The following is an 18284-nucleotide window of genomic DNA, read 5'->3' as shown; positions in this document are numbered from 1 at the left end:
CTTATTTGTATTCTTTCCTGGCAGAAAAACCCACATCTTCATAACTCTGAGGGCCATCGTAAATACTTGAAGCTGATGGAGAAAATCCCTGAAGATGCAGAGGCCACAGTGGTGCTTGTGGGTAAGAGGTGGCATGTAGAGTCCCCAGTGACTAGTGCAGATCCTGGTGTGCCCTCACTCCCCAGGGATATTTGGTCCTCTCATACATGTTCAGCTGGGGAGTGAGCCTGGTACACTCCCTCCTTTGGTGATGGTTCATCTTCATCTTCATCTTTATAGCAAATATAAGGCCTGCCGTGCTAGTTCTTTTCCTAAATTAAAAAAGAGGTTGATGGATGCTGCTCCTGGGAGCTGGGGCCCAATTTAGGGGTGGAAGTCCTGCCAGGCTCACGGTATGTCTGGTTTTGCAACTCAGAAGTAGGTGAGTGGTGCCTGAGGGACTGATGGCCAAGCCATGACCCTTCCCCTTGACCATTGCTGCTCTCTGTCTGGCTTCTTAACACCTTGCCAGCAGCTGGGCCCTGTCCCTGACCAGTGTTGGCTGCTGGCTGTGTGGCCAGCAAGCTTTGAGTTGACAGAAGCAGGGCCTGGCTAGTGGCAAGGTCTCAGGTATTGACTGTAGCACTACCAGGACATATTTCCCTGTACAGGAGGGCCGTGAGCAGACAGGCTTGAGCATTAGTGGGCTTGGTGCCTTCTGATTGCAAGAGTATTCCTCTTGGCACTTTGCTGGCATTAACTTCTCAGCAAACCTAACTACACTGCAAGCAAAATAAATGTCATTGTCTACCCAGTAGATTAAAAGCTCAGGGAAAGAGGCTTGGCAACTCAACCAAACTGATGCTTAATCATGATGAGGCCAAAACAGGTTCATAAGTGCACTTTTGAGTACTTAAATAACTAAACATTGGCTTGTTTCTGAGCTAAGGCTGTGTCTTGGGATTTGCTTTGACTCTCAGAAGGCCCAGATTTGCCAGCCTGACACAGAGCACAGCTCTTTGCTGGACACAGATGGCAGAAAGATCAGTAATAATGCCAGTGAAATACCAGTATTCAATAAACATTTGTGCTGGGTATGTGAAGGAAGTGGCTGGTGTACTGGAGGATGCAGGAGTACTTCCCAATCTGTTAGGAACCGAGGAGACTGCCAAGCACTGACGAGATGCAGACAAAACAAAATGTAAAACAAAATGTGCAGTTTGCACCTATGAGTCTTTAGAGCACTGACTTACTTTTCTCTGAAAAAAATAGTTTAGGAATACAGGGAAGGTACCAGTTAACAGAGAAAGCTCATAGCTCAAGGAGGAGAGAACAGTGAGCCAGTTCCTATAGGCTGTTTAACCTGACATCCTTCTCGGCCAGCATAGTGGCAGAGCTAATATGGGATTCAATTATTAAAGAGCTAAAGAATATGAATGTAATTATTGCCAAGCAGTAAGGTTTATGGGAAATAGGTCATGTCAAACAAACCTGATTTCATTCTTTGATGAGATTAGAAGTTTGTTCGATAAAAGCAACATATAAGAGGTTTCCTTCCATAAGTGGGAAAAAACCTTCTGATTTAAACTTAGAGCTTTATAGTGTAAGTAGAGCCCATCTGTAAGGGATTGAGAATGGGCTAACTGGGAGGCTAAAGAAAGTAGCACTGCTTTTGAATGATCAGTGAAGCACTTGGAGCAGTCCTCAGTGTGAAGTTCAGTGCTGTGTCAGTGGTCTGGAGAAAGTACATGACTGCAGGGCTTGTAGGAACCTCCAAAACCCCTGTCTCTGCTGTTAAAGGCTGCCCAGTACAGCTCACTCCAATGATTAACTCTGCTCCAAACATTGCCCCCTGGTAGGTTGTGTGCAGTTTCTGGAGCAGCCAACCATGGCCTTCGTCCGACTGAATGAGGCCGTCTTCCTGGAATCTGTCTTGGAGGTCCCAATTCCCGTCAGATTCATCTTTGTGCTGCTGGGACCTAGCCAGACCAACATGGACTACCACGAAATTGGCCGCTCAATCTCCACCCTCATGTCTGACAAGGTGAGGAGCTGATGGGCAGTGATGCTGTGAGGGAGCTTTGCTGGCTCCTTAGAAGACAGCCCTTAGATGAGAGCTGTGCAAGGGTTCAGATGGGGTAGGGAGGTGTGAGAACCTGGGATTTTTAAGATCAGCCTGGCTTGGCCAAGGTAGAATGCTCCAGTGGAGAGGAAAGAGTAGGACAGACACTTATTTGGCTGTGACAGAGTGTGCTAGGCTGGGTGAAGAAAGGGACCATGAGTAAAAGCAGGAGAAAAGGATGTCCCAAGGTTAGAGGAGTGGTGTTCAGTTGACATTTCACAGAGAGGTGGGGAAGCTGAGTGATGCCTGTGACCATGGCACCTGGCCTGGACTACACTAACAAAAAACCCAGCAGTTCCTGGGGACCATTTTCAGGTGTTTAGATGGAGCTTTTTTAGCTGAGTCCCATGGCTGGGGCATCCATGCAGAGGAGCACATCCATATTGGAGAGATGAGGAGACAGGAAGGTTTTTCTGCCAAGCAAGTGCACTGCTGGAAGTCCCCCATCTGTCTAGATGGCAGTGAAATTGATTACCTTGGTAAGGAATTAAATGCAAAGAAACAATCTGAGCATCTGCTGCATACATCCAGCACAAGAGGATCAGAGGTTCACAGGTTCTTCCTGCTGGTGCCATGTAACTATAAGCAAGTAACAAACCTTCCTGTACTGCCTCTATTGCACAACTTTCACTGAACTGGAGACTAAAAGGCTCAATCAGAAAAAGTGCATTGGAGGCAGCAAGACTGAAAGATTCCTTCCCTGAAGTTGTGTGGGGCTCAGCTGAGAATGTGCTTTTAGCCAGAAGAGGTGAGGTGCCATTCCAGCTCCAGTGCTGTGTTTGTGGGCTGACCTCATTCATTTGAGTCTCTGGTCCTCTTGCTGGAAGAGCGGAGCCAGCTGCTGCAGCCAGGGCTGGCCACAGCAAGGTTACACAGTCCTGGCGCCGTGGAGAGAGCACAGTATCATTTACATTGAAGCTGTGGCTCCAGGGAGTCTGTGTGCTGCGGGGACCTTAGCTGTCCCCTACCTCCTTTACAGGCTGTTCACTCATTCATCATCCTCCAGCCTTTTCTCTGGAGGCATGTTCCAGAGGCACTGCAGCACTTCCACCTGTTTGCCAGCAGCTCCCTGACTGGTCTCCTTAGTCCTTCCTTGCTAACCTGCTCTTGCTGTCAGAAATATCTCCCCTTTTCTGTCTAGTTTCCTTTGCATGGCTTCCCTCATGCTGTAGATGCCTATTTTCTCACTCTCTTTCTGTCTCCAATGTGGAGACTCCCAAGAGTTTCTTATGCTCCCTGCTCATTTCAGGGTTCTTGTGCTTTATAACTGTGATGCTTTAGGGCTCTACCAGCTTCTCCCTCAAAACAGGAGGTGGGATTCAGGAGTGTGGGTCACAGAGTGGCAGTAGTGAGATGAGTAGTGGATGGAGGGGGAGAATGTTACTCTAAAGGTCACAGCAAGCATTGTCTTTCCGGGCTGTAGTAGCTGGATCTAGTCTTGGTCTGAGCCTTCTCCCTCTCTCTTTTTCCCTGCCCCTTCCAGCACTTCCATGAGGCTGCATACATGGCAGATGACCGTCAAGACCTCCTCAATGCAATCAACGAGTTCTTGGACTGCAGCATTGTCATTCCCCCATCAGAGGTGGAGGGGAAAGACTTGCTCAAATCCATTGCCACCTTCCAGAAGTTGCTACTGAAGAAGAGGAAGGAGAGGGAGCAGAAGTCCATGAAGGAGGGCACTGCTCAGGAAGCCAAAGGTCTCTCCATTCACATTTGGGCAAGTTTGTGCCTAGTGCCCTGTGTGCACCAATGGGCCCTCCCCTCCCAGAGCCTGGCAGAAGGGTGAGCAGGGCCTGGCTCCTGCAGTGGGGAGTGAGGAGCAGGCAAGGGGAGCAGGACAGTGACTGTGGGCAGCTCTGGTGGCTGGGGACAGCTGGAGGCAGTGGGATGTACTGTTGCAGGGGCCCACCAGGGTAGTGCTGCTCTGTGAGGTACTGGGGAGAGGGACAGCCCAAGGGCCCAGCTGTGTTCCTTGCTGAAGCCTTGCCCTCCATGCACCTCCAGAGCTGTGTGAAGTGAAAGCTGAGGAAGAAGAGGAGGAAGCTGAGGATGACCCTTTGAAGCGAACCGGGATCTTTTTTGGAGGTCTGGTTCGGGACATAAAGCGCAGGTACCCCAAATACCTCAGTGACATCAGAGACGCCTTGCACAGCCAGTGTCTCGCAGCCGTTCTCTTCATCTACTTTGCTGCTCTCTCTCCTGCCATCACCTTCGGGGGACTCCTAGGTAATGGGCCTGCTTTCTGGTCTGCTCTTTGCACTCTGGGACACTGGCTGTGTCTGTGTGATGCTGTTCTGGGGTGGGCTTTGGTGCTGTTCACTCAGGGAGAGTGGTAGTGCTGGGCCTCGGCTGCTGCCTTGTTCCCTCCCTGCCATTTGGCCTCTCCAGCCTCGGCTGCCAGGGCTCCCTCCATGCTCCCTGCCTAACACAGGGCACCTCTGACTGATGGGATGGGGACCTGCCTCCTCTGTCCAGAACTGCCTGTCTGTGGTGATGGTGCCTGTGTCCAGGCTGTAACACTCATACATTGTTCTCTTTCCCAGGAGAGAAAACTGAGGGTCTCATGGGGGTCTCCGAGCTGATAATCTCCACCTCGGTTTTAGGGATCCTCTTCTCCCTGCTTGGAGCCCAGCCACTCCTGGTCATTGGCTTCTCAGGGCCTCTGCTGGTGTTTGAAGAAGCTTTTTACAAGGTATATGTGAAGCAGTGTCTGTGCTTGGCACCTGCTCAGTCTGTCCTTGCTCTGGAGAGGGCAGCTGGCATTTCTCAGCTCTACAAAGGGTCTTTGTTACTGTGAACTCTTTGAGTCCTTCCAGGCTGCTCTCAGCTCAGCCAGAGCTGCCCTTGGCTCTGCTGACCCTTGGCAGGTCTCACTACAGGGACTTCTACCTCCCACTGCTGTATCCATTGTATCCATCATTATCCCTTGAAGTGTGACACTGATAACAGCACTCCTCTACATGCTGACTGTGAGGAGAGCACTGTCCCCCAGCCCTGTGCTGCAGCTCATTGGGATAATGAGCACTTGTAGCTGCATCCTAAAACTTTATTGTTCTTGGGACTTCCTTTGAAGTCCATTTCACCACTTTCATCTGTGTCGAGCTCCCTTTTATGGGAGCTCAATAACATTGAGTGTACCACCCATTTGGGACGTGCCACATATATTAATCCCACCTCTAAGGATGAGCCCAAGGGTGTGTGGAGAGATATCCTGGCCAGCCAGGATGGATATGTTTCTTTCTCAAGTAGCATGACCTCTTTGCTCTTGAAAGCATCCCTGTATCACTGTACTTTCAAGCAGTGGATCTAATTCTTCTCCTTTTCTCTGACTCCCAGCATGTCTGTGTCTTTGAAAAGCATGTTTTTTTCTACAGCTGGATTTTCACCTTGTCAAGAGTTTGGAGCTGGTGATGCTATTGCAGAGTGGGAATTTCTCTGCTCTCCTGTGACTGCACTTCTCACTGACCACTTTTGCTTTGTCCAGTCACTGTGTACAGAGGAGTACCTCTGCCTGTGCTGGTACTGAGGAAGGCTGCAAAGGGAGGGGTATGATTTGTCCTGGAAACAGCTGGGATGTGTAGATGAGAAGATGCAGTGGAGATGGTCTCCTCTGTGGTGGCAGCCTGGGGCCTTTTCTCCACACACATACAACTGTCTGTACACAGGGTGCTGTGTGAGATCATGGCCTTTATGCAGTGGGATGTAGCAGGATGCTCAGGCTCTCCTTTGTAGGGAACAGGCTTGTGCTGGTGAGTGCATGGAACAATGGAGAGCTGTGTTTGAGCAATGGCACCTCCATATGGGTGGGATGGGGAGTGTTATGCATGGGCTGGCTTCAGCAGAGCATGAAGGAGGGACTGTTACAAAGACTGGAGCAGTAAAGACCTGCTTGGTGTGAGCTGTCAGGTGTTAATGCAAAGTCTGCAAATTTAATTGTGATTCTAGCCATGAATTGACTGATTCTGTGCTGGATGCCCAAGCAGATGTAGATGCTTTTTTCCAGGACAGTCTTTGATCTTAATGGGGAGTGGATGCAGGAGGCAGCCTGAGGAGACATGAGTAACTCCTTCCCCTTTCCATTTCAGTTCTGCCAGACACAAGGCATTGAGTATCTGACAGGCAGAGTGTGGATTGGTTTGTGGCTCATCGTCTTCATCTTCATTATCGTGGCAGCAGAAGGAAGCTTCTTGGTGCGCTACATCTCGCCCTTCACCCAGGAGATCTTTGCTTTCCTCATCTCCCTCATCTTTATCTATGAGACCTTCTACAAACTGTACAAGGTGAACCTTCCCTGGGGAGATGGGCTGCTGCATCTCTTAATCCCTTAGGAACCTGCTGCTTTAGCACACAGGAGGCGAGGGAACAGGGCCAGCTCAGCCACAACTTTCCTAGACATTCTGCAGAGCAGTTCTTTGCTGGTCTCACGCCTCAGCCCAGCTGGCTCCTGTGCCACCACGGAGACTGGCAGGAAGAGCCCTAATGTCTCTCTCCCCTTCTCTTCCAGCAGGAGGCATTAAAGAGGGGCCACTTTTCTCTCCCCAACCCTCTCCAGCTGGGTAGGTTGTGAGGCGAGGTGACGGATGCTGGGATTGTCTGTGCCCACCATCTACTGCCCTCACCTCTCCACAGGGCAGGACAGCTCCACTTCCCCCTGCCCCAGTAGTGACAGTGCCCCCTGCCCCTCCTTGTGGTAACTTGTCTGCTTCTTCTCTCACCCGCTCAGGTGTTTGCAGAACATCCTTTGCTGAAGTTCTACCCACCAAACGTGCAGAGCAGCCTGAATGCCAGCGTGCTCTCTACGGATACGATATCAATGGGAACCAGGATGCAGCCCAACACTGCTCTGCTCTCCCTCATCCTCATGCTAGGCACTTTCTTCATTGCCTTCTTTATGCGCAAGTTCAAGAACAGCCGCTTCTTAGGAGGAAAGGTGAGATGTTTGTGGGATTGTCAAGGAGAAGGGACACACCAAACAAATAATAATGCTTCTGGCTACAGATCTTTATTCCCCAGAACACTTGGACGTTCCCCAAAGAAACACCAGAAACCCTTTAAATACCTTGCAGGAAGGATGGTAGCCTACCCTAGGGTGCAGACAAGAGCAGACTGTTGATGATGGTATCTGTGCTGTCCTGCTCCAGTGAGGCTGCTGGAAAGTCCTCTGGACCTGGGGAAAGCTCATTGGACTGGATACAAGTCTGTTAAACTAGAATATAAGAAGAAGAGCCTACAACTTTTTCTCTTTGGACATCTCTCTACATGCAGGGTATCTGTGTAGTACCTGGAGCACTGTCTAAATAGGCCAGCAGGAGCAATTAGCCAGTCATATAAGAGTATATTGTGTGGGCAGTGGGATGCACAGCCCTGTGGGTCAAGGCTGAGTTTCCTTGCCCTGCCCATCAGGAGTGCTCAGGTTTGGAGTGATGCTGGCCCCCTCTGGGGCTTCTCTTTGCCATAGGCTCCCTGTGCATGCACGGAGCTGGCCTGTTCCTTTTGCTAATGACAGGTCTGTGTTCTGCAGGCGCGGCGGATCATCGGAGACTTTGGGATCCCCATCTCCATCCTGGTCATGGTGCTGGTGGATTACACCATCACTGACACATACACACAGGTAGGTGCCAGCACTGCCCTTGGAGCCTTTCCTGCAGCCCAGCAGTGATCCCTGTGGCACTGGCCTGCTCTTGTGCAAAGGGGAATTTCTATTTCCTGCCTCTTTAGTTATAACAGCACAAAGCAAACAGAAACATTCTCCTCATCCTCACTCCCACGCTGAAGGGAAGGTCCAAGGGTCTTGCTGAGGCTGAGGCCAGAGCTACAGGGACTGGAGTGCCCTGGTATCCTTCTGCTCTTCTAGCTACTAGTAGGGGAAAGTTTAGGGGCTTCAGGGAGATTCAATGCAGCTCGTTCCTTCTTTGCATCATTAAACACTTGCATTCAATCAACAAGACATAAACTGTTTATGCACACTGAAGAAGGTGGCATGTAGAATAGCTTCAACGGGGTATTTGTCATGAGTTTAGTACGCAATGTACTTATTCTTTCCTTGATGGTAGGATACTAATATTTTGATAACTTTATCTCAAATACAACTTTTTTCCCAGTTTATGCACAAACTTAAGTTTCATAACTTAATGTTATCGAACAAACATATCTCACAGGTTTTATTTTTTTCTTCTTTTTCAGTAGATATGGAATTATATATTGGGTTGGGTTTTTGTTTTTTGGGGTTTGGTTTTTTGGGTTTTTTTGCACTAAGATTGGGAAGAGGGTGAAAAGTATTTCCTGTTCATCATGCAAGCTTTTTATCAAAACAGCTCAAGGCTTGGTGGAATCCAAATGCATTTTTATTCATTTGAATTTCAATGAAAAATTTCAGTCTATCAGACATTAGTAAAATCACGCACTTTGTTACATTCTTTTCATACCCTTCTACACTTCTACAGTTAATATCAAAAGCATTATCATTTTGGTATTAACTCAGCAAATGTACAAAGCTTTCCGAGAAAATGGTACTTAGTTACACAGCTTAACTCAAGGACAAACATTCCAGAAATATTATTCATACTTATGCTGATTAACATAAATGCAAATCATAAACTCTGCCTGCAGTGCAGATAGCAGAAATTGCTGTAGAGCAGCACAGAGCCAAGGGTTCAAATGCTGATGAACGCAGGGTCAGGATGATGTACAGCTAGGAGTCTGTGTGGTCTGATGGGAGCACAAACATGATATTTCCTCTGAACATGGTCAGGGTGAGGTCATTTCACAGAATGTGACCACTTCTGGGGTTTGCACTTCAAAAACAATGCTGTAAAACATCTCAGAAAAGCCTTGGAAAGTCTAGAAAGCTACCTCAGAAAATGGTAAGCAGTTCAGAACACCTAATTTGTCCAAGCAGAGGTCAAGGAAGCATTTTAACCATGGTCTGCAAGGACTGACATGGGAGCAACGTTCCTGAGAGAAGATATTTCCTTGGTCTCTTGGAAAAAATGAAGGGAATTTATGTAGCTGAAAGGAAATGACACAGGCCTATGTTAAGGAACATGGGTTTTTTTATACTGAAGGGGATTATCCATGAGAAAGTCCTGCTCAGTTCAGGGTGGCTTATCCCATCATCTGAGGCGTTCAGAATAGGGAGAGCAGGAGGATCAAAGCTGTGTGAGGCTGTGGACTTGTTTGTATTAATGAGTAACTGCTGGGTTTTGCAACTACACCACCAGAAGCTGAATGTCCCCTCCGGCCTGTCGGTCACATCCCCTCACAAGCGTGGCTGGTTCATCCACCCCATGGGCAGTAGTGGGACCTTTCCACTGTGGATGATGTTTGCCTCTGCCATCCCTGCCCTCCTGGTCTTCATTCTTATCTTCATGGAGACACAGATCACTACGTGAGTACCTCCCCCTCCAACCTCAACCACTGCTAACCCCTAGACAGGCAAGGCCAGGATGGGTGCTGGTTCACTTGGAAATGCAACAGACATCCCAGAGGAACAGCAAGAGCAGGATCCTGGCCATTTCAGACTGTACCTTGGCTTCTCCTGTCTTCTTTTGGTTCCCCTCTTGGCAAATAGTGTGGTAGAGACTGCCTCAGCCAAGCACAGGAGGAAACTGCTAACCTGAGGCTGGCAGCCACCATGCCCCTCCTCAGCCATCTTCTTGTTATCCCCATGCGTGCTGTCTCCAGAGAGCGAGTTGTCCCCAGCTGCAGTGCTGTCCCTGGGCTCTGACCTGTTCCTTGCACTGACCCAGGCTCTATTTTCTTCCAGTCTGATTGTTAGCAAGAAGGAGAGGAAGTTGCTGAAAGGCTCTGGCTTCCACCTGGACCTTCTGCTCATTGGCACTATGGGGGGCCTTTGCGCTCTCTTTGGGCTGCCCTGGCTGACGGCGGCCACGGTGCGCTCCGTCACGCACGTCAACGCCCTGACCGTCATGAGCAAGGCCATCGCACCCGGGGAGAAGCCCAGGATCGAGGAGGTGAAGGAGCAGCGTGTCACCGGAGTGCTCATTGCTGCCCTTGTCGGTGAGCCTCTGCTCAGGGAGCAAGGGAGGGGAGAGGTCAGCACCGAGCACTCGAACCTCCTGGCAGTGTCCCTGCCCCATGGGCCTGTCCATGCTCTGCCTGCTCACTGCAGGAGTGCCCACACCTACCCATACTGAGCTTCCTTTCCCTTGTGCTCCAGGGCACAGAGGAGGTGGGGAGGCTGAGGTGCCTTGTGGAGGGGCTGGTGTGGGACACACATGCCCTGAGCTCTGTCTGTGCAGGTCTGTCCATTGTGATGGGGAACATGCTGAGGCAGATCCCCCTGGCCGTGCTCTTCGGCATCTTCCTCTACATGGGGGTTACATCGCTCACCGGCATCCAGCTCTACGAGCGCCTACTCCTGATCTTCATGCCATCCAAGCACCACCCTGACCACATCTACGTTGTCAAGGTGAGCAAAGGCAGGTTGCACAGAACGAGGTAATCAGGAGAAGAGGAAGAAGAAACAGGTGACAGGAGGATGGCATTTTGTTTGAGTGATACTTGGCTTAGTGATCCTGCTTGGCTGCAAGTTTGTGCTGAGAAGTGCAAGGCGTGCAGAGAGGTGGTACAATGCTGGCAGGCTCCATCCAGGAGTGTATTGCCAGGATATTGTATGGATTTGACAGATGATTTGTAGGATTGATGCACTGCTTGAGGGGGTAGAGGGACACTGCCTTGCCTGGTGGGTATGCTGCCAGGTAGCACAGAGGCTGATGCGTTACGGAGTTCCACCTGGCTGTAGAGTAAAGGAGGATAGACTCTGCAGCTGCAGTACTCTGCTGTACTATGCTATGCAGAAGAGTTTTGTTTTGCCAGTTAGGTCTTTGTTAATCTGTGTGGAAAGATAATGTGTTCTTAGACTGGATTTACCTACTAGGTGAAGACCTGGAGAATGAATCTCTTCACCTGCATTCAACTGGCCTGCATTGTACTGCTCTGGGTGGTGAAATCTACAGTGGCATCGCTGGCCTTCCCCTTTGTCCTGATCATGACAGTGCCATTGCGACGCTTCGTGCTGCCCCGCTTCTTCCACGACAGGGAGCTCAAAGCGGTGAGCTGTCCTCAGTCTAACTTGCAACACTGGAATGAGATTGAGGAGATTTGGCAGCCTGAAAGGCTGGGAGATCATGGGCCAGCAAAGCCTTGAGGGTCTTTGCTCAATAGCAAAGTGGGTGGATGGCTTCCTTGGATCTTGTAGCCCTGGGAGTGCAGTAAGAGATGGATGGGCAGCCTGGGGCAAGGAAACAGGTTCCTACCAGGCAGAGGCCTGGAATAAGGATTTCCCCTTCCATCTTGTGGCTCATTCATCAAGAAACACACCAATTCCCCACTGAACCAGCAGCAAGAACAGCCCAGCAGCACATCAGAGCCTATGGCTGTAGGCACTTCAGCACGTAACCACAGTGCCAGGGTGCTGGCAGCTCTTCAAGAGCTGGCAGCTCCTCTGCTGCTGTCAATATCCTGAGCTTTTGTTGGAGGAGAGCCTGGAGCAGCACCCAGAAGTGAGTGCTGCCAGCAGGGGGAGAGGAAGGAGCTGCAGTGCTGGACCAAAGCCCCAGGCTTTAGAATAGAAAGGGCATTGGGCTGGGGACGCATGGATGGGCATGAGGGTTTAAAGAAGGAGCCTGTTGGGAGGGGAAGGAGCAAGAGCTTTGCTTTTCCCAGCACAGCTCAGCTGACTGGGTGGCTGTGTACTGACCCCTCTGTGCCAGGCTTGACCCCACAGTGGGGGCAGCTGTGGCCTTCATAGCCTGGTCTCTGCCTCTTCTCAGTTGGACTCGGAAGATGCGGAGCCAAATTTCGATGAGGATGGCCGGGACGAGTACAACGAGCTGCACATGCCTGTGTGAGCTGGGAGCTGCCCTCCCAGCTCGTGAGACAGGCGGCTCAGGCCTGCTCACCCCTCCCAAGAACTAACTGGAGACTTGCCATGAGTCACACTGTCTCTTGCCTGGACCAATGAATGGCTGTTCCATAGCCCTGCAGGATGCAGCCCGGCTCTGGCTGCCCCATCGCTCGCTCAGCAGAGGCTGTGAGTCTCTCTCCTCTTGGACCTGGTGTGCTGAGAGATGCCTCTCACATCCCAAAGCTGTGTGGGTCTTGAGTGCCCCTGGGTCAGGGGTCTGTCCCCTCCCTGCTGGAGGCAGCCTGTGCCTGGTCTCCAGGCGGTGAAGGGGAACCATGCCAGCTGGTTCCACTGCATTCCCCTCCACTACCATGATGCTTGGGTAGCTTGGGTATCTCAGCATGTGACACTGAGCACTCACAGGAATGGGCTAGAAGCTGCCTCTTCTCCCAGGCCAGCAACCTCCTTACTCAGCTGGCAGATGCCTTGCTCCTGCTCTCTCTGCCCCCTTCTAGGAGTGCTCACACTGGGCCTCTGCCACAGCTTCTGGCCCACGAGGCTGCTGCAGCCTGGCAGACAGGCAAAGAGGGACTGGCACCCTAACCCAGTCCTCCAGACTGTTTTCTGTCCAGTCACCTTCCCACATGACTGTTTTCAGCTCTTGCTTGACATGGAAGAGGCTGTTTGGCTCCTCTCCTTCTCAATTTTCCCAACTTTATTTCCAAAGGCAAACTGCACAGGGAGGGAAGGCTGGAGACAAACAGGTATTCAGAAGCCTTGAATGCTTGCCCTCTTGCAGGAATTAAGAGGAGTCCTCTGCCATTCTGCACCTCCACAGAGGTTGCAAGAGTAAACACTCACCACAGGGCTGTGTCCCAGTTCCTGATCCCCACATTCCTGTCTCTGAGAACAAACCATATTTAAGAAGCTACACAAGAAATGTAGTGCTGCAGCACAAAACAGTCCTTTGGGTCCCCTCCCTTTCCCTGTGCAGTGATCCACTGAGTCTGGCTCCCTGCAAGCCTGCAAGGAAGTCACTGAAACCCCAGCCCCAGTTTTGCTGCCATACTGAGATTGCCTTTCATGTCCAGCAGTGTCCTCCAGGTGGGAAGGAGCAGCACTAAGGGTGCCCAGCACTCAGCCCCCATCACCTCTGGGCAGCTCCACAGAATCACAGAATGGGTCAGGTTGGAAGAGACCACAGTGGATCATCTGGTCCAACCTCCCTGCCCAAGTTGAGTCATCCCAGAGCACATGGCACAGGATTGTATCCAGACAGTTCTGCAATATCTCTAGGGTGGGACACTCCACAGTCTCTCTGGGCAACCTGTTCCAGTGCTCAGTCACTGCACAGTAAAGTTCTTCCTCGCGTTCAGGTGGGACTTGCTGTGTATCCCACCTGACAGACCTGTTCCCTGGGGTGTCCCCAAGCTGGCAGCCTTTGTTCAGAGCTGGCCCAGAAACTGTTTGATGGTGCCCTTGCTCCCCCTGGAAACTCCAAGGTTAGTTCCAGGAGAGAAAGGCAGCTCAGCCTCTTCCTGATGGTCAGAGCTGGACTGTTCTTCCAGAGGAAGCTGGGATGCTCACTTCACCATTGGATTTGGGAGAAGATGCTGCCCCCATTCCCACGTACCAGCCTGGCTCCTGCGAGAGATGGTGGGTGCTTCATTACCGGGAGGGTCCAATGCCTTCCTCGGGAGGCTGTAGAAATATCCCATCAGAGAAAGAAGCCTCCCCCACAGCAGGTCCTGCCCACAGCCTGGCCCCCTACAGGGCCCGGGGCAGAGAGACGAGTGTCTCTGTGTGTCTGTGGCCGTGTGTGTCCTGTCCTCCCTGTGTAGTGTAGGAGGCCTGTTGTTTCTGTGCATTGTGACTCTTCTGACTGTAGTGGAAACAGCTACACCAATAAACTCTTCACAGGAACTGTGCCTCTGGCTCTATGCTTCTGGTTTTATCACCAATGGCAATAAATTAAATGGATTGAAATTCCCCAGCACAAAACTTCCTTGCCCACCACAGCCAGCAAGGTAGCAAGCCCCAGCTGGAGCAGGGACTGTCACCATGTTACCAGCATGGAGGTGGGCTTTCTGTCATCATCATTGAGCAGGGTGGTTACTATGGACTCAGCCTCCACACTGGCTGCTGGAAACAGGATGATGAGCCCCATGTTTCACCACATGAACCACAAGAAACACATTCTCCTGCCTGTTTGCCACCAGTTCTCCAGGGGGTGGTCTGGGATTGAGCTAGAGTTCACTTGCTCCCTCATAGGGGACTCATGCTAGTCCAGGACTGCACTTCTACCAGAAGTTTCTCCCTCTTTGCTATATGAGAAGGGGTTTATTTTTACAAAAGTAAACCTGTCCAGAGACTTTAAAATAGAAGTTCTTTTCCCAAAATTATCAACCTTATTATTTCAAGCAATTGTGTTTTTTAAGCAAACTGTTTGGGTTTCTGTTTCTGCCACCTGGGTTCAAGTACACTCAAGTTATCTTCTCCAGTTATTTTTGTTCTCTGCAGCCAGGAGGGACTGGCACACCTCTGTCAGATACCACTGGCAGCCATTCACATGGCTATGTGGCTGGGAAGTTAAGGAAACTGCTAGCTAAAGCCATTTCTACAACAAAACTGTGAACAAAGGCCAGTGGCAAAGTTTCCCCTTTTCCTTGTCTGAAAGTTCTTGCAGAGGGTTTTGTCTCTGCTTTTCAAACACTCAAACTTCATTACAATAAAATGTGAAAACCTTATTTCCTCTTCCCCATGAGGAGGGGTTTGGGGGGTGTGGGGCAGGTAACAATGGCAGGAGGTGGCAGCACAGTGCATTCCTCACATTGGCAGGAGTGAGAGTGGCTCTGGTTTGCAATCCCCAGCACAAGTGGGTTTGCTCAGATGTGAACTGCCCCATTTTGGGGAGGGCAGAGCTGATGCTGAGCAGGACAATGGCTGTGTGTGAAGCTCCAAGAGCAGCCCCAGCTCAGGGGTGCTGGGGTCCTGCTGGCTGTTGCAGATGTCGAGGACCACCCTCAGCAAGTGCTGCTGAACACTGGGGACCTTGCACATCCCTGCCACGGCCCCAGCCCAATGCTCTCTGTCTGCTGGTCTGCTGCCCTCCATCCACCTCCCCTTTGTCCCTTCAAAAGAAGGGACTCACCAGCCCCAGGAGAAGCACCAGGAAGAGAAGAAAGAGCTGAGCAGGGCCTGCTGACCTCCAGGGGAGGAACCTGCCCTCTCCAAGCATGGACACAAACCTTCCTTCCCATGGGAACAGCAGGTTTGGACATGTCCCTCGTGCTGCAGCCTGCCTTTCCCAGAGCCAGTTGCCGGGCCCACAGACATTGCCACAGAACTACAGGGAAGAGATGAAGCTCCATCGAGCTCTTCTCCCTCACACAGGTCTTAGCAAATGATATTTTCCTAGTAGGGATGTCTGAATCCTGGGCACAGGCTTGGACAGCATGTTTCTTCAGTACAGGTGAGTGCTCCTGTAATTTGTCTGGCCTTCACTCCTTTCCCTGGGAGGTTTCCTTCCTGGCTGCTGCCCTGTGCCCCTGCCCCATCCCTCCCAGCTCATCATCCCCTCAAGGCTCTCCAGCCCTCTGGCTCTCTGAGGTGCCTGTGCTGGGACTGGTCTCCAAAGGGACTCTTTGCAGCAGTGATTGAGTCACTTCTGGGACAAATCTGTGCCTGTGTAAGGTTCCCCTGTCCAGGTACATACTTTTATCTGAGATATACCTGGTCACAAGCTGCTGTGTCTTGCTTGGCAGAGATGGCTCTCATGAGCTCCCATGCAGAGAGGAGGCAATGCTGCTGTGAGGTGGGGACTGGGAAGGCTCAGCCTGAGCTCTGAAATGTGACTGCCAAAGCTTCTTCCCTGCAGGGAGCAGCAAGGAGGTGGGCTGGCACCCATGAGTGTCCTGCCTGACTCAGAGGGGGCCATGCAGGAGTCAGAACAAGGAGAAGTGCTGAGCATCAGTGCTGCACAACATCCCCCATCTCTCCTGACACTTTGTTCTGTGACCCCCTGGGCTGCCAGATGTGATCTTGTCATTGAGCAGGATGGGAGAATAATCCTCCTCATGTGATTTCTGCAGAGAAGGGGGGACCTTGTGATCTCTGCTGCAAGAGCCCAGCTGGATGATTTCCTTCATCCATCAGCCCAGTGTCCCTGGAGGATGTCCCCCCCCTCCAGCACACAGTACAGCAGCCTCACTGGGGCTGGGAGAGGCTGAGGCTGCCTCCTGCTCTGCCAGGCTCTCTTCCTCAGCACAGACACCTGGCCAGATGCTGGGGCCAGCTACTGGTGCTCTGAACTGGGGCTGCACTCACTTTTTGGCCCTGGAGGTGTTAGCACAGCCATGCCTGCTTTTTTCCTTCACTAGTCCAGGAGCACAGCATTTCAGGTTGCCTCCCAAGTTGCCTCCCAGGACTTAAAAGGGACAAGCACAGAACAGGGCAGGGATTGGCATCGTTTTGGCTGCAGGTGCACAGCGAAAAGAGCTCTCTCCTTCAGCACAAAAATTATTTTGCAAGCTGAAACTCTGCAGGCAAGATCAGGAAGAAGAAACGTGCACAGCTCAGGCTACCAGCACCCATCAGCAGAATTCAGCCACAGCCAGGGGTAGTGATATGACACCATTTAACCTCCTTGCTTGCTCGCCTGGGTTGCTGGTTGTGAAGGAGACAAAGAGCTCCCCTGGCAAAACAGCCCAGTCTGGGAATTGCCTCCACCACAGCTGCCTGACGTACTTTCTACAGCATGAATCACAGAGTAATGGTATCTGCAAGCAAAGCCCTGCTTATGCATTTAGTTGAGCAGAATCCACAAAGCTGCTTGTAGCAGAATCAGCTGTGACCTCCACAGCATTGTGCCATTAATAGCAAGGTTTGGTCTGGGTCAAACAAAAGCAGGGCAGACTTAATAGGAGAGGAAATGAGATGGATGCGCTCGGCTGGCCTCTCCCCACATGCTCCTACTGTAATTATAGCCTGGTGCTGTTCAGCTCCCTCATTCACAAGTCTCATCACTGGGGCTGCATTTCTCATGGCCAAGGTGTAAAAGCCACACACAGATTTGCTGTGGCTCCAAGCAAACCAGCAGCAGCACAAAGGGAGCAGTGGCAGGGAACCTCACCTCATCACTTCCAGGAGCTGGATGTGTGGCCTGGGATGTGGAAGGGAAAGGAAGGAAGGGTTGGGCTGAAGGAACAGAAGCAGGACCGCTATCTGCAGAGAAAGCTGGAGATACCCGATTATGGGTTTGGTTTGTCAGCATGGCCAAGTGCAGATGGGGCTGGTAGAAAGTCCCAGCTGTAGTGCTTGTCCCAGTGATGCAGCTCAGGAGGGTCCTTCAGAGGGACATGGTCACAGTGGGGTGGATGTGCCTACCATCCACCCTCTGGGCCCATCTGCTCCAGTGATCTGCTTTTGTGCTCAGGCTGAAAATGAAGACGACATCCTGTTTTCCTGACCTACAGAGAAAGGGCAGCCCTGGAGGGCATTCCTGTGCCTGGATGGGATAAGAAGCTTTTCCCACTGTGATCAGACTAAGCAAGGGTGTAGCCACCCTTGTCCTGAGCTCTGTAGTGTGCAGAGGCAGTGCTGTGCATTGCAGTGAGATGGGCTCACTGCTGGTGGCTGAAGTGATACAGGAGCCAGCAGGGTGCCCAGGACAAATAAACCCTCCCCAGCCCACACCGTGCTCCCTTAGGAGCAGGATTCCCTCTCAGGCTCTGCTCTCTGGGGGAGCAGGTGCCGCAGTGCTTGGTGTGACCCTGTGAAAGCCTCTCCAGACATCCTTAATCACATTCCTCTGGAACAGGGACACATCTGGTACAAACATGATCCTGTCCCCAAGGAGCTCAGGCTAATTCCTGTCACAGAGCCTCGGAGCAGCCCCGGGCAGGGAGAGCTTCGGCAGAGCTTTGATCATCACCATTGTCACTTTGCAGGGGATGGGGTTGCAGGAGGGATCCACAGCTTCATGAGCTGAGTTCAAGCAGCCCAAGCCTGAGCTGGCCTGGCCAGACTGACCAAGTCTGAGGGGTGGCTGGGCTACCCACAATGTGAGAATGGGAGAAGAGAGGACCTGCCCTTTGCAGATGTTGATTTATACGCTGATTTCAAGGAATTGTGAAACTAGGACAAGGAAAGGGCCAGAACTGTAGGATCAGTTTGCACCCTACTGCATGGTCTGTGTGTCCCCTTCCTCTTGCATACATGCAGGCTGTGTTAGGAGAGTGCTTTGGCCTCAGGGTCCGGCAGTGGGTGGCATGATTGATTTTTGGCTGCTGTTCTCAGTAGTTCTCCATCTTTGGT

The 18284-nt window shown here is 51.4% G+C and overlaps 2 protein-coding genes across 7 annotated transcripts in view; both read left to right on the top strand.

Moving 5' to 3' along the window:
- SLC4A3 (solute carrier family 4 member 3) overlaps positions 1-13897 on the top strand; it is a 33802-nt gene extending 19905 nt beyond the window's left edge. For all 5 annotated transcript variants that reach the window (XM_054636509.2, XM_077181525.1, XM_077181524.1 and 2 more), the window contains 13 exons: positions 25-121; positions 1839-2023; positions 3585-3798; positions 4106-4327; positions 4645-4793; positions 6187-6381; positions 6825-7031; positions 7623-7712; positions 9322-9488; positions 9867-10120; positions 10363-10532; positions 11001-11174; positions 11896-13897. In XM_054636509.2, the coding sequence (XP_054492484.2) occupies positions 25-121; positions 1839-2023; positions 3585-3798; positions 4106-4327; positions 4645-4793; positions 6187-6381; positions 6825-7031; positions 7623-7712; positions 9322-9488; positions 9867-10120; positions 10363-10532; positions 11001-11174; positions 11896-11973 (2202 nt within the window). In that variant the 3' untranslated portion in view covers positions 11974-13897. The remainder of the gene's footprint in view (positions 1-24; positions 122-1838; positions 2024-3584; positions 3799-4105; positions 4328-4644; positions 4794-6186; positions 6382-6824; positions 7032-7622; positions 7713-9321; positions 9489-9866; positions 10121-10362; positions 10533-11000; positions 11175-11895) is intronic.
- A 1422-nt stretch (positions 13898-15319) lies between these two features.
- LOC129122676 (unconventional myosin-X-like) overlaps positions 15320-18284 on the top strand; it is a 95412-nt gene continuing 92447 nt past the window's right edge. Inside the window, exon 1 of one of the 2 annotated variants that reach the window (XM_077181520.1) lies at positions 15320-15441. In XM_077181520.1, coding sequence (XP_077037635.1) covers positions 15425-15441 — 17 coding nt within the window. In that variant the 5' untranslated portion in view covers positions 15320-15424. The remainder of the gene's footprint in view (positions 15442-18284) is intronic. The other variant, XM_077181519.1, reaches the window with a different exon arrangement.

The sequence above is a fragment of the Agelaius phoeniceus genome, chromosome 7 (genome assembly GCF_051311805.1).
Source record: "Agelaius phoeniceus isolate bAgePho1 chromosome 7, bAgePho1.hap1, whole genome shotgun sequence".
Taxonomy (NCBI): Eukaryota; Metazoa; Chordata; class Aves; order Passeriformes; family Icteridae; genus Agelaius; species Agelaius phoeniceus.
This window is presented reverse-complemented; position numbering and strand designations above follow the sequence as displayed.